General features: G+C 49.7%; 1 protein-coding gene across 1 annotated transcript in view; it reads right to left on the bottom strand.

Annotated features, from left to right (window-relative positions):
* WARS2 (tryptophanyl tRNA synthetase 2, mitochondrial) overlaps window positions 1-13,257 on the bottom strand; it is a 95,251-nt gene extending 81,994 nt beyond the window's left edge. Inside the window, exon 1 of the mRNA XM_024217750.2 lies at window positions 13,192-13,257. Within this exon, the coding sequence (XP_024073518.1) occupies window positions 13,192-13,245 (54 nt within the window). The 5' untranslated portion in view covers window positions 13,246-13,257. The remainder of the gene's footprint in view (window positions 1-13,191) is intronic.
* Between the last annotated feature and the right edge of the window lie 571 nt (window positions 13,258-13,828).

Genomic DNA, 13,828 nt, shown 5'->3' with positions numbered 1-13,828 from the left:
GGGTCCAGGAGAGCTGGCTGTATTTTAAAGAATCCTTATTGCGGTTGCAGGAACAAACCATCCCGATGTGTAGAAAGAATAGTAAATATGGCAGGCGACCAGCTTGGCTAAACAGTGAAATCCTTGCTGATCTTAAACGCAAAAAGAAGCTTACAAGAAGTGGAAGATTGGACAAATGACCAGGGAGGAGTATAAAAATATTGCTCAGGCATGCAGGAGTGAAATCAGGAAGGCCAAATCACACTTGGAGTTGCAGCTAGCAAGAGATGTTAAGAGTAACAAGAAGGGTTTCTTCAGGTATGTTAGCAACAAGAAGAAAGTCAAGGAAAGTGTGGGCCCCTTACTGAATGAGGGAGGCAACCTAGTGACCGAGGATGTGGAAAGAGCTAATGTACTCAATGATTTTTTTGCCTCTGTCTTCACGAACAAGGTCAGCTCCCAGACTGCTGCACTGGGCAGCACAGTATGGGGAGAAGGTGACCAGCCCTCTGTGGAGAAAGAAGTGGTTCGGGACTATTTAGAAAAACTGGACGTGCACAAGTCCATGGGGCCGGATGCGCTGCATCCGAGGGTGCTAAAGGAGTTGGCGGATGAGATTGCAGAGCCATTAGCCATTATTTTTGAAAACTCATGGCGATCGGGGGAGGTCCCGGATGACTGGAAAAAGGCTAATGTAGTGCCCATCTTTAAAAAAGGGAAGGAGGAGGATCCGGGGAACTACAGGCCAGTCAGCCTCACCTCAGTCCCTGGAAAAATCATGGAGCAGGTCCTCAAGGAATCAATTATGAAACACTTAGAGGAGAGGAAAGTGATCAGGAACAGTCAGCATGGATTCACCAAGGGGAAGTCGTGCCTGATTAACCTAATTGCCTTCTATGATGAGATAACTGGCTCTGTGGATGAGGGGAAAGCAGTGGATGTGTTATTCCTTGACTTTAGCAAAGCTTTTGATACGGTCTCCCACAGTATTCTTGCTGGCAAGTTAAAGAAGTATGGGCTGGATGAATGGACTGTAAGGTGGATAGAAAGCTGGCTAGATCGTCGGGCTCAACGGGTAGTGATCAATGGCTCCATGTCTAGTTGGCAGCCGGTTTCAAGCGGAGTGCCCCAAGGGTCAGTCCTGGGGCCGGTTTTGTTTAATATCTTTATTAATGATCTGGAGGATGGTGCGGACTGCACTCTCAGCAACTTTGCAGATGACACTAAACTGGGAGGCGTGGTAGATACGCTGGAGGGTAGGGATCGGATACAGAGGGACCTAGACAAATTAGAGGATGGGGCCAAAAAAAACCTGATGAGGTTCAACAAGGACAAGTGCAGAGTCCTGCACTTAGGACGGAAGAATCCCATGCACTGCTACAGACTAGGGACCGAATGGCTAGGCAGCAGTTCTGCAGAAAAGGACCTAGGGGTCACAGTGGACGAGAAGCTGGATATGAGTCAACAATGTGCTCTTGTTGCCAAGAAGGCTAACGGCATTTTGGGCTGTATAAGTAGGGGCATTGCCAGCAAATCGAGGAACGTGATCGTTCCCCTTTATTCGACATTGGTGAGGCCTCATCTGGAGTACTGTGTCCAGTTTTGGGCCCCACACTACAAGAAGGATGTGGAAAAATTGGAAAGAGTCCAGCGGAGGGCAACAAAAATGATTAGGGGTCTGGAGCACATGACTTATGAGGAGAGGCTGAGGGAACTGGGATTGTTTAGTCTCCAGAAGAGAAGAATGAGGGGGGATTTGATAGCTGCTTTCAACTACCTGAGGGGGGGTTCCAAAGAGGATGGAGCTCAGCTGTTCTCAGTGGTGGCAGATGACAGAACAAGGAGCAATGGTCTCAAGTTGCAGTAGGGGAGGTCTAGGTTGGATATTAGGAAACACTATTTCACTAGGAGGGTAGTGAAGCACTGGAATGCGTTACCTAGGGAGGTGGTGGAGTCTCCTTCCTTGGTGGTTTTTAAGGCCCGGCTTGACAAAGCCCTAGCTGGGATGATTTAGTTGGGAATTGGTCCTGCTTTGAGCGGGGGTTGGACTAGATGACCTCCTGAGGTCCCTTCCAACCCTGATATTCTATGATTCTATGAAAACTCCACTCCTGCAAACTGTATAGCCTTTATAGTCTAAACACAAAATGTTGTAACTGATGTGGTTCTACCTCTGCTGCTAATCACCAGGTGCAACAGCATGAAAACTGACCAGAGTACTGTAAGCTGTCCCTGCTGCTATTCTAAGTCCTGTGGGGATCAGTGAAACTAATAAGAATCTGGTCAACTTCATTCTTCTGCTTAGAAAAGCTCAGAGAAACAGCAGCAAGCCTTGGAAGAACTCACAGAAATAGAAGCTGGGGGCTAAGAATAACAGAGAACCCCCCCTCCCCCACCCTTGTGGCAGCCAGTCGGTAATAGTGTGGGACTGGTCAAAGACAGAAAATATTCCTTCTTGCAGCAGAGATTGGGGAGCACTTTCAAGCTGGACACCTGTGGTGAATCAAGTATTGTTTGTTCTGGCTAACAGGTATTAGGTAAATCTTTTAAACCCAACAGAAACAAGTGAGGCTCCTGAAGGCTGTTCATTGGCCTGTCTGAAAAGAGGGGAAAGGTGTCAGCCCATTTCCTAGCGAACAGATGCTCAAGTCACTAAAAACCACCATGATCAGCCCTCTTATATGCAACTGCAGCTGAGGTCAAGGGCTAAATGGTCCAAGGAGACTTAACTGACCTCAATCTTCAGGTTTGTCTGAACTTGAGTTACAATACGAGAACAAAGTCAATTCCACAAGTGTTTGTTCATCTAACCTTGGAGTCCGAGGGTAAACCAACAATTTTGGTGTCCTGCAACAAAGAGCTGTGGAGTGTCTCAACTTCCATTTATAATCATATTTTAGTTAACTTGAGTTAACTAAATTGTCAATTAAATTCAGTGAATACAGGACTACACACTCTACTCTTGACATATCCCAAGAGGTGGCTCTCTGAGGGCAGGCCAGTTTGGAGGAAGTTTTCCACTGCCCCATTGTATTTGTCACAGGTCTGGACAAGCTCCCCCTACGGCAGACTTGCCAGAAAGCTGTGAGGGGATCTAAACGCTGAAGCCACATAACATGGGCTCAGCTCCGGCAAGATGCGTTTAGGCACTGTCCCTGCCTTTGGGCCTCTATGCATACATTCCAGGTGCAGACCTTGTTAGGTCCTGAAACTAGTGCCATCTTCCCCAAGGCTCCCCAGCAGCTCTTGCACGTTCCTCAGAATACCTTGTGAGCCTTCTGGTTGTGGGAAGCAAAACAGCAAAACACAGTCTTTTTAACTCAGTCACTCTTTACTAAAGAGAAAGCACAATTCATTTAGAAAACAAGCATCCTGAATGAAACGCCCCTTACTCCAGCTCACCCAACCCTTGAGTGTCTCTCTGTTCAGACAACCAGGTCTCTCCCCTGCCTCAAGGCTCCTGCAGCAGCAGCTCTCTTCAGCTTGGTCTGGTGAAAATAGCTGGAGATGCAGAATAGAGCAGCTCCTGCCCTTTTATAACCTTCCAGTCTCCTGTTGTGTGATGACTCCCCCACCCACACACACCAATCAGCTTCAACAGGTGACCACAGACCTTTACCAGGTGACTTTATTGTCAGGCAACCTCCCCATGATAAACCAGTTCTCCTGGGTAGCAGCCAGTCTTTTGTGTAGGGTGCTTCTATTTGAATAGAAGACCATCAAGGTTTAACCATCCTTCATTGACAGCCTGGGCAACTATCCCTTGAATTCCAGCCCAAGATGGAAGTAAAAGGACAACAGAGAAGGCAAACAAGTTGCACATTCGAAATGGAGTTTGCAGTTTGATAAAGATACATACAGAGACTTCATAATCTCACACACATCACGCTGATAGATATTGCAACCCCAGGCAGTATCTCTGGGGACCAGTGTTCTAAATGTATGCATGGTTTATGTATGACTACATCTACTCCATGGGGAGGGTTACCACAGCTCCTTCAGGAACTAAAAATGGTGGGGGGGGGAGGAGGGAAGGGGGTGACTAAGGTGAGTCACTGAGACTAAACTACTCTACAGCAGTATCACCCTCTGGAGAGGTTTGCATATATTGGGTCACATTGTGTTTTCCAGAGACTCAAAACAAATAAAGGGCTTTTGGTATAAACAGGCTGAGTTTATACCAAAAGCCTGGGACACAGGGCCTTCTTTCTGACCCAGTAAACAGACAGGACCCTCTGTCCAAGAAGGAGGATCCCCAATCCTTGCGGAAGGGTTGGAAGGACTGTGGCTTACTAGGATTCCGTAAGATTAATGGGATAAACTTTTAGCATGCGTATAGGAACTTCTATTGTTGTTTTATATGTTTTCTCCATAATACTTTTATTCTAAGAATGAATGTATTTGGCTCTGTGAAGGCTGCTTGGTAACTGCTATACACTGCTGTAGCCCCTGGAGAAAGGTTAATGCCAGGTGCTGGAACCCGGTTACATCTGCTGAGAAAATCACAGTGAGGTGCACAGGGACTGCAAATCTAACTTCCCAGTCTGGGGGGAAAGAGACACAGGTCTCTGTCCATGAGAGGTGACTACTGGAAGCCTGAAACTTTAAATGGATGTCCTCAAGGATGACGGGGTGGAGGGAGTCAGAAGGAGCAGTTAACCTTGAAACGGTGACAATCACAACCTGCTCTGGGGATATTTACAGAGAAATCCAGCATCCGGGACTGTCAGTTTAACATCAGGCTCAACAAAGAGATTCAATTATGGGCTAGAGAGGGAACGAGTGGTAGGACTCTAACCAAGCCCTGCCAAGACACCAGAATGAAGGGGTGTTTCCTATTAAATTGGTCACTAGAGAAGTTAACACTGATCATATGTCATTCTTCACTGTTAACATGCCACTGAGATGAACAGGGTTAGTACATACCTCAAAGACCTTTCATTTCTATGATTCTATAATTTGTCTGAAAAACGAGGCTAGTTCTTGTAACTTACTATTATATGAAAGCTTAAATACCACAGAACTCAATGAGGCTCTCAGAAGTGTACATTGTACTGCTACATACTGGCTCACTCTGACCTCTGAAAGTGAGAAAAGAGCAGATGTTTAATTCTGGCCTAGACAATGTCCCTAATGCAGTGGTGGGCAACCTGCAGCCCATCAGGGTAATCCGCTGGCAACCCGCCAGTTTGTTTACATTTGCACGGCTGCCCATAGCTCCCATTGGCCGGGAAAGGCGAACTGTGGCCACTGGGAGCTAGCCTGCAGGCGGCTGTGCAAATGTAAACAAACTGTCTTGTGGCCCCCCAGCAGATTACACTGATGGGCCGCATGCAGCCCACGGACCGCAGGCTGCCCACCTTTGTCCTAAGGGATATCTGAAAGGGATATTCAATCCTTAGAGCAAATGACTGTGAAGCTATCCAATACGCTATATCAGAACAGAAGACTGGTAAGAGAGGCCTAGGAGCAAACCCAGCACTAACAGTTCAAAGGCATAAAATTAGGAGAAGGATAATAGTAATAAAAACGAAAACTGAGGTAGAATATCATGTACAAGCTCTTCTGTGTACAGTCTTTTAAGGAAGCAATGGAAGCCACATTTCAAGTAATTTAAAACTGGACTAGAAAAAAAACATGACAATTACACTGTACTAAACAATCCTGCACTGGCCCCCATGGGATGGTCTGGGATCAAATAGATCTTTGCCACTTCCAACTTCCACCTCACTCAGAAACACTGCATTATGAGCAAACGACTGGTAAAAGGAATTTACAAGCTGAATTGTGTTCTTTCTACCTCTCGGGTATAGCTAGTTAGAAAGTCTCTGTTAACTAAGCAGCCCTGAGCTGAGTGCAGTGAACTGCAGAGGGGGTGTGACCCAGCACAGGAAAGCAGGAAAATGACTACCAGTGAGGCTGCAACTAAACTAGAGCTGACCAGACTAGAAGCAGAAGAAAATGAAAAGAAACATCAGAGACTGCTCGAATTAAAAAAACTCGAGAAAGAAGCTCCTGAGAGAGCTATGGAGCAGAAAGGAAAAGAGATGGAGGAGAGGGAAAGAGAAAGGAAGCATGAACTGGAGACGGTAAGGGCTAGGCAGGAAATACCAGCCAACCCTAGCAACCCCTCTCCAGGTACCGCTTCCCATTCCAGAAAACTCCCCACCTACAAGGCAGGCGATGATACTGAGGCCTTCTTAAAAATTATTGAAAGGGCCTGCCTTGGGTACAGCATCTCTACAGACCAGTACATGGGAGAGCTGAGGCCGCAGCTCAGTGGACCCTTAGCAGAGGTGGCGGCTGAAATGCCTAAAGAACACATGAACAGTTATGAACTTTTTAAAAACAAGGCCAGAATCAGAAAAGGGCTAACACCCGAGCATGCCCGTCGGCGGTTCAGAGCCCTAAGGTGGAAACCAGACGTGTCATTTACCCGACATGCCTACCACATTGGGAAAAATTGGGATGCCTGGATATCAGGAGCAAGTGTTAAATCTACAGAAGAGTTGCCCTTCCTAATGCAAATGGAGCAGTTTTTAGAGGGTGTTCCTGAGGAAATAAAAAGGTACATCCTAGATGGGAAGCCCAAAACTGTAACCGAGGCAGGGGAGAGTGGAGCCAAATGGGTGGAGGTGGCAGAAAAGAAAAAAAACTAGTAGCAGTTGGAGCGAATATCAGAAGGGGCAACCCGAAACAAAACCCTATCACCGGAGGCAACCCAAGGCCCCACCTACATCCCAAGAAAAACCCCAAACGCCTTCTCACCCCACCACACCTGTCTAAACCAACCAACCTCGGCCTGGTAATACCTTAGCAGGGCGATGTTTTAAATGTTATGAACTGGAACATATAAAGGTCCACTGCCCCAAGAACCCCAACCGATTACAGTTAATTACACCACAATCACACCAAAGATCCCCAGGCCCAGATGCCTCTCAAATATCCTCGGAGCAAAGGGAAACCTTGAGAGTGGGCGGAAAGAAGGTTATTGCGTGGAGGGACACTGGGGCACAAGTGTCGACTATCCACCAATCCCTAGTGGACCCCAAACTCATCAACCCAGAGGCTCCGGTTACAATTCAACCCTTCATGTCACACTCTTTAACCTTGCCTACAGCCAAGTTGCCTGTCCTATACAAGGGCTGGTCAGGAAAGTGGACTTTTGCAGGCTATGACAATTATCCCATCCACATGCTACTGGGGGAAGACTTGGCCAACCATGTGAAGCTAGCCAAGAGGGTGGGAATGGTCACCCGCAGCCAGGCTAAGCAAGCTTTCACACCCATCCCTGTTCCTGAGCCGTCCACCAGGGCCCCGTCTGTGTTACCAGAGACCCAGACAGAGGTGGTGGAACCGGATCCCCTGCCAACGACTGCAACAGCCGTAGTGGATCAAATCCCAGAAACCCAGCCAAAGCCAGTCCCAGAACCAGAACTGGCAAAGCAACCAGCATCAGAACCATTGCCAGCACTGAGTCCAGCGCTTGCAACCCCATCTACAATTCCAATGCCAGAGGGCACCAGCGAGCCTAAACTGGCAAAAACAGTAGATAATCCTACCCAAGAGGCTCAGCCAGAGCCTGAAATACCACATAGTGCACCAGCGGAGAGCGGTTCACAGTTGACGGAAACAACCCCAGCACCTGCATCGCTTCCAGAGGGACCAAGTCCAAGCCCACAGTCCAAGGAGGAACTGATGTCTCCAGCATCAAGGAAACAGTTCCAGGCCGAGCAGGAAGCAGATAGCCTTCAGAAAGCTTGGGTGGCGGCATGGAGCACCCCACCGCCTCTCAGCTCTTCTAACCGATCCTGGTTGTGATGTAGAACAAGGACTTTTATACAAGGAAACTCTTTCTGGTGGACACCAGGAAGACTGGCATCCTCAAAAACAGTTGGTAGTTCCAACTAAATACCGGGTAAAGCTCTTGAGCTTAGCCCATGACCATCCCGGTGGCCATTCTGGGGTGAAGAGAACCAAAGACCGGTTGGGGAAGTCCTTCCACTGGGAGGGAATGGGCAAGGACATTGATAATTATGTCCGGTCTTGTGAGGTGTGCCAATGAGTGGGAAAGCCCCAAGAGCAGGTTAAAGCCCCTCTCCAGCCACTCCCCATAATTGAGGTCCCATTTCAGCGAGTAGCTGTGGATATTCTGGGTCCTTTCCCAAAGGAAAGCAGTACATACTGACTTCCATGGATTTTGCTACCCGATGGCCGGAAGCAGTAGCTCTAAGCAACACCAGGGCTAAAAGTGTGTGCCAGGCATTAGCAGATATTTTTGCCAGGGTAGGTTGGCCCTCCGACATCCTTACAGATTCGGGAACTAATTTCCTGAGGGAAGCTCATGGGGTGAATCACTTGGTTGCCACCCCTTACCACCATCAAACCAATGGCCTGGTGGAGAGGTTTAATGGAACTTTGGGGGCCATGATACGTAAATTCATAAATAAACACTCCAATGATTGGGACCTAGTGTTGCAGCAGTTGCTTTTTGCCTACAGGGCTGTACCACATCCCAGTTTAGGGTTTTCACCATTTGAACTTGTGTATGGCCACGAGGTTAAGGGGCCATTACAGTTGGTGAAGCAGCAATGGGAGGGGTTTACGCCTTCTCCAGGAACTAACATTCTAGACTTTGTAAGCAACCTACAAAGCACCCTCCGACACTCTTTAGCCCTTGCTAAAGAAAACCTAAAGGATGCTCAGGAAGAGCAAAAGGCCTGGTATGATAAACATTCCAGAGAACGGTCCTTCAAAGGAGGAGACCAAGTCATGGTCTTAAAAGTGCTCCAGGCCCATAAAATGAAAGCGTCATGGAAAGGACCATTCACGGTCCGGAAGCGCCTAGAAGCTGTTAACTATCTCATAGCATCCCCCACCTCCAACATAAAGCCTAAGGTATACCATGTTAATTCTCTTAAGCCCTTTTATTCCAGAGAATTAAAGGTTTCCCAGTTTACAGCCCAGGGAACAGATGACACGAAGTGGCCTAAAGGTGTCTACTATGAAGAAAAAAGTGATGGTGGCGTGAAAGAGGTGAACCTCTCCGCGACCATTGGACGTCTGCAGCAACAGCAGATCAAGGAGCTGTGCACTAGCTTTGCGCCAATGTTCTCAGCCACCCCAGGATGAACCGAACAGGCATACCACTCCATTGACACAGGTAATGCTCACCCAATTAGAACCCCACCCTACCGGGAGTCACCTCATGCCCAAACTGCTATAAAACGGGAGATCCAGGACATGCTACAGATGGGTATAATCCACCCCTCTAAGAGTGCATGGGCATCTCCAGTGGTTCTAGTTCCCAAAGCAGATGGGGAAATACGCTGTTGCGTGGACTACCATAAACTAAATGCTGTAACTCGTCCCAACAACTATCCAATGCCACGCACAAATGAGCTATTGGATAAATTGGGACATGCCCAATTCATCTCTACCTTAGACTTAACCAAGGGGTACTGGCAAGTACCACTAGATAAACCCGCCAAAAAAAGGTCAGCCTTCATCACCCAGGCAGGGGTGTATGAATTTAATGTGCTCCCTTTCGGGCTGCGAAATGCACCTGCCACCTTCCGAAGACTTGTAGATGGTCTCCTAGCAGGATTGGGAGAAGCTGCAGTTGCCTACCTCGATGATGTGGCCTTTTTTTCTGATTCGTGGGCAGAACACCTGGAGCACCTAAGAAAAGTCTTTGAGCGCATAAGGCAGGCAGGACTAACTGTTAAGGCAAAAAAGTGTCAAATAGGCCTAAACAAAGTGACTTACCTTGGACACCAGGTGGGTCAAGAAACTATCAACCCCCTACAGGCCAAAGTGGATGCTATCCAAAAGTGGCCGGTCCCAAAGTCAAAGAAACAGGTCCAATCCTTCTTAGGTTTGGCCGAATATTATAGGCGATTTGTACCACACTACAGCCAAATCGCCGCCCCACTGACAGACCTAACCAGAAAGAAACAGTCAAATGCAGGTCAGTGGACTGATGAGTGTCAAAAGGCCTTTAACCAGCTTAATGCGACACTCATGTCTGACCCTGTGCTAAGGGCCCCAGACTTTGATCAACCGTTCCTAGTAACCACAGATGCGTCCGAGCGTGATGTGGGAGCAGTTTTAATGCAGGAAGGACCGGATCAAAAATTCCATCCTGTCGTGTTTCTCAGCAAGAAACTGTCTGAGAGGGAAAGCCACTGGTCAATGAGCAAAAGGGAATGCTACGCCATTGTGTACGCGCTGGAAAAGGTATGCCCATACGTTTGGGGACGGCATTTCCAACTACAAACCAACCATGCTGCGCTACAGTGGCTCCATACCGCCAAGGGGAATAACAAAAAACTTCTTCGGTGAAGTTTAGCTCTCCAAAATTTTGATTTTGAAATACAACACATTTCAGGAGCTTCTAACAAAGTGGCTAATGCACTCTCCTGTGAAAGTTTCCCAAAATCAACTGGTTAAAAATTGTTCTTGGAATGTGGGACATATTGTTAGTTTTTATATAATCAGTAGTATGTCTAAAAATGCATGTGTCTAATTAACTCTGTTTTCTCCTAGAGCTCCAGGAAGAAATCACAGCCAGAGTGGAACCGGCTGTCCAACACTATCTGTGATTTGGGGGGCTTGTCATGATTGATTTTTCCTTGTTTTAAGATCCAAGGGGGTTGGATCTGGACTCACCAGGAATTGGTGGGGGGAAAGGAGGGGTAATGGTTAATTTCTCCTTGTTTTAAGATCCACGGGTTTGGATCGGTGTTCACCAGGCAATTGGTGAAGAAGTCTGTCAAGGCTACCCAGGGAAGGGAGTTAGCACTTGGGAGTGGTGGCAGCAAAACCAGATCTAAGCTGGTAATTCAGTTTAGAGGTTCTCATGCAGGTCCCCCACATCTGTACCCTAAAGTTCAGAGTGGGGAAGGAACCTTGACAGCAATGGTTGAAATTTTCTAAAAATGTTCCCTAATGTAGAGATATATGCAGTGTATTTGTGTCTGTCCCAGAATATTAGAGAGACAAGGTGGGTGAGGAAATATCTTTTATTGGACGGACTTCTGTTGGTGAGAGAGACAAGGTTTTGAGCTTACACAGAGCTGTTCTTCAGGTATGGGAAACTTACTCAGGTCTGGTCTACACTACAGACCTATACCTCAAAACAGGGGGTTAGGTCAGTATAACTATGTTGTGAAAAATGCACACCCCTGAGCAACATAGTTATACCAGCCTAATCCACCATGTAGACAGCGCTCTATCAGCGGGAGAAAGGTATCGCATCTTAGGGAGGTGGATTAACTATGTTGACAGAAGAGTGCTCTCCCGTCAGTGTAGGAGTGTCTTCGCTTAAGCCAGCGGTCCCCAAACTTTTGAGGGTCATGCCCCCCTTACCCCTGTCTGCACTCCCTCTGCTCCCCCAGAGCAGGAAGCAGGGCTGCAGCTTGAAGGTGTGGGGGGAGAAAGCAGCTGGGGGTGGGGCTGGGAGCAGGGCCGTGGCCAGGGGCCAAGGCTGGGGGCAGGAGCAGAGCCAGAGCCAGGCTGAGGTGGGACCAGAGCAAACCTGGGGGCAAGGAGGGGCTGGGTGGCACTCCCTCCCCCCGTCCCCAGGCCAGCTGTGCCCCCCGCATGTTCCTCTCCCCACTTTGGGGACCTCTCACTTAAGCGCTACAGTAATGCAGCTGCGCTGATGCATTTTAAGTGTAGACCTTCCGTTGGAGTGTCTCAGCTAAATACAAGATGTAACACATTGTTTAGCATAAGTAGGGCTCAGTGTTTGTCACAGAGGTTGCGGAAGTTACGGATTCCCTGACTTCCTGTGACCTCCGTGACTTCTGCAGCAGCCAGTGTGGCTGATCCCAGGGCCGCCCAAGCAGCTGGCACCGGGACCAGCTGCTCAGGCAGCCCTGGGGACAGCCACACCGATCGGCCGATGCGGCTGGCCCCAGGGACCTATTTCTTCATAACATTTGTAAGCTCTGTCCTGAAAAAGATTTCTTCTACAAGAGGAAGACTGGTAAAACCTTTTAATATTCGTAAAAAAAACCCTCTTATTACACTACATACTTCTGGATAAACTGAATTATTCCCATCCACCCTGATTCACATAACTTTGATGTAAACAGTTTACCAGTTTTCCAACTATTCCATGTCTGGGCTGAGAAGAGGGTTTGCTTTGAAAAGTTCTAATACTCACATATAAACACAGCAAACTATGGAAAAAGGTTAGAAAGTCAGGCTCTGGCTCCCCATCACGCTGAGAAAAACTATTACCAAATACTGTCTAGACTAGGATTTCATGGTGTGATGTTAGTGAACATATTTTAAGAGTCTCATTGAGACAAAGTAGTCTTCCTTTAACGTGCTAAATTGGACTAGCTCTCCCTAGTCCGGACAAGGCCAAAGGCTTTGTCTTGACTACGGACAGTGGATGAGTGTAAAGTAGGGTTTAGCTCACACATGTGCCAGCTAAACCTAACTTAAATTTGACTTTTTTTTTTCTTACAGTAAATACAAGGCAACATGACCCTACAGTCGTGCATTGTTGCAGCACAGTAGGGAGGTGGTGATCTGGTAAAGTGGTGCAGGCAGGAGATGCAGAGCAAGGATGCAGTGTAGAGGGCAGGGTAGAGATGTGGCACAATGCTGCAGAAAGGTAGGACAATACACAGCGGAGGTGCGCTGATGTGGTGCAGAGCAAACAGCAAGGCCGCGATGTGGTGCAGAGGATGGGGCAGTGCAGGGTGGGAACATGGTGCAGCAGGGCAAACTACAGCGTGGTGTTGGGCAGAAGGCGGGACAGGGATGTGGGGCACAGAGCGGGGCGATGTGCTGCACAGCTGGGCAGGGATGTGGTGCTACGCAGAGGACTGGTGATGCAGGGCAGAGGGGCAGCGTGGTGCAGAAGGCTGGCGCGGCGGTGCAGTGCAGAGGGGCAGAGCTGTAATGAGGGGCTGAGGAAGGACCGGGGGAGTGATGCAGGGCGGGGCGGTGATGCGGTGGGGGGCGGAGGCCGGGGACAGACGAGGGGTGATGCGCGGCAGAGAGCGGCGGCGCAGGGCCGAGCTGGGAAACGCACCGGCGCCCCGAGCTCCGGCTCCCCGCTCGGGGCGGTTCCAGGGCAGGGAGAGGCCAGGGCGCAGCGTGGGGCCGGTGCCCGGGTGGGGTCCCCAGGGCGGGGCGGGGGACGCGCGGGCCCCGCCCAGGAGGGTCAGGGGAGGGGCCCCGGCCCATTACCTGGGTGAGGGTCCCGCGGTGCAGGGCCCGGATCACGCCGCGCGGCGCCGCCATGGCTGGGGGGAGGGGAATAGCGAGCCGGGGAGCCTGCGCCTGCGCGCCTGGCTGACTGCTAGCGCCTGCGCGCCTGGCACCCGCTTCAAGGGGCGGGGCCCGAATATAATCTACCGCCCTGCCCAGGGGCGGGGCCGGCAGCTTCGTCAGAGTCTCCCCCCCCACCTCCCAGTGATGCTGCCGCCAGCGCGTGTTGCCTACTCTCCCATTGCGTCATCCCAACGTCCCCCAGCCAGGCCCTTCACGCCCCTGCCCGCGGCCCCTGCCAGGGCCTCCCCCCGCAGCGCCCGAGCTCACCAGGGCATCTGCCCACCCCGTCGCGTGCTTAGCTCCCCCCGTCCCGTCCCACACAGACTCCTGAACGGAGCCATGTCCCTGCACAGAGATGCCGGCTCTCCTCGCGGCTCCAGCCCCAGTCCAAGGGTCAGACCGGCCTGCACAGAGCACCGCCAGAAGCCTGTCACTTCTCCCCCAGCCCCACTGAGAAGGCCACCACCTCTCCCTAACCATCCAGCACGATCTTGCACCCCAGTCCCCTCGCCATGCTCAGGATAACAGAACCAAGAGCAATAAACATCACTGG

This window comes from Terrapene carolina, unplaced genomic scaffold, assembly GCF_002925995.2.
Source record: "Terrapene carolina triunguis isolate 2854851 unplaced genomic scaffold, T_m_triunguis-2.0 Scaffold242, whole genome shotgun sequence".
Taxonomy (NCBI): Eukaryota; Metazoa; Chordata; order Testudines; family Emydidae; genus Terrapene; species Terrapene triunguis.
Note: the sequence above shows the minus strand (reverse complement) of the source record. Positions and strands in the feature narration are given on the sequence as shown.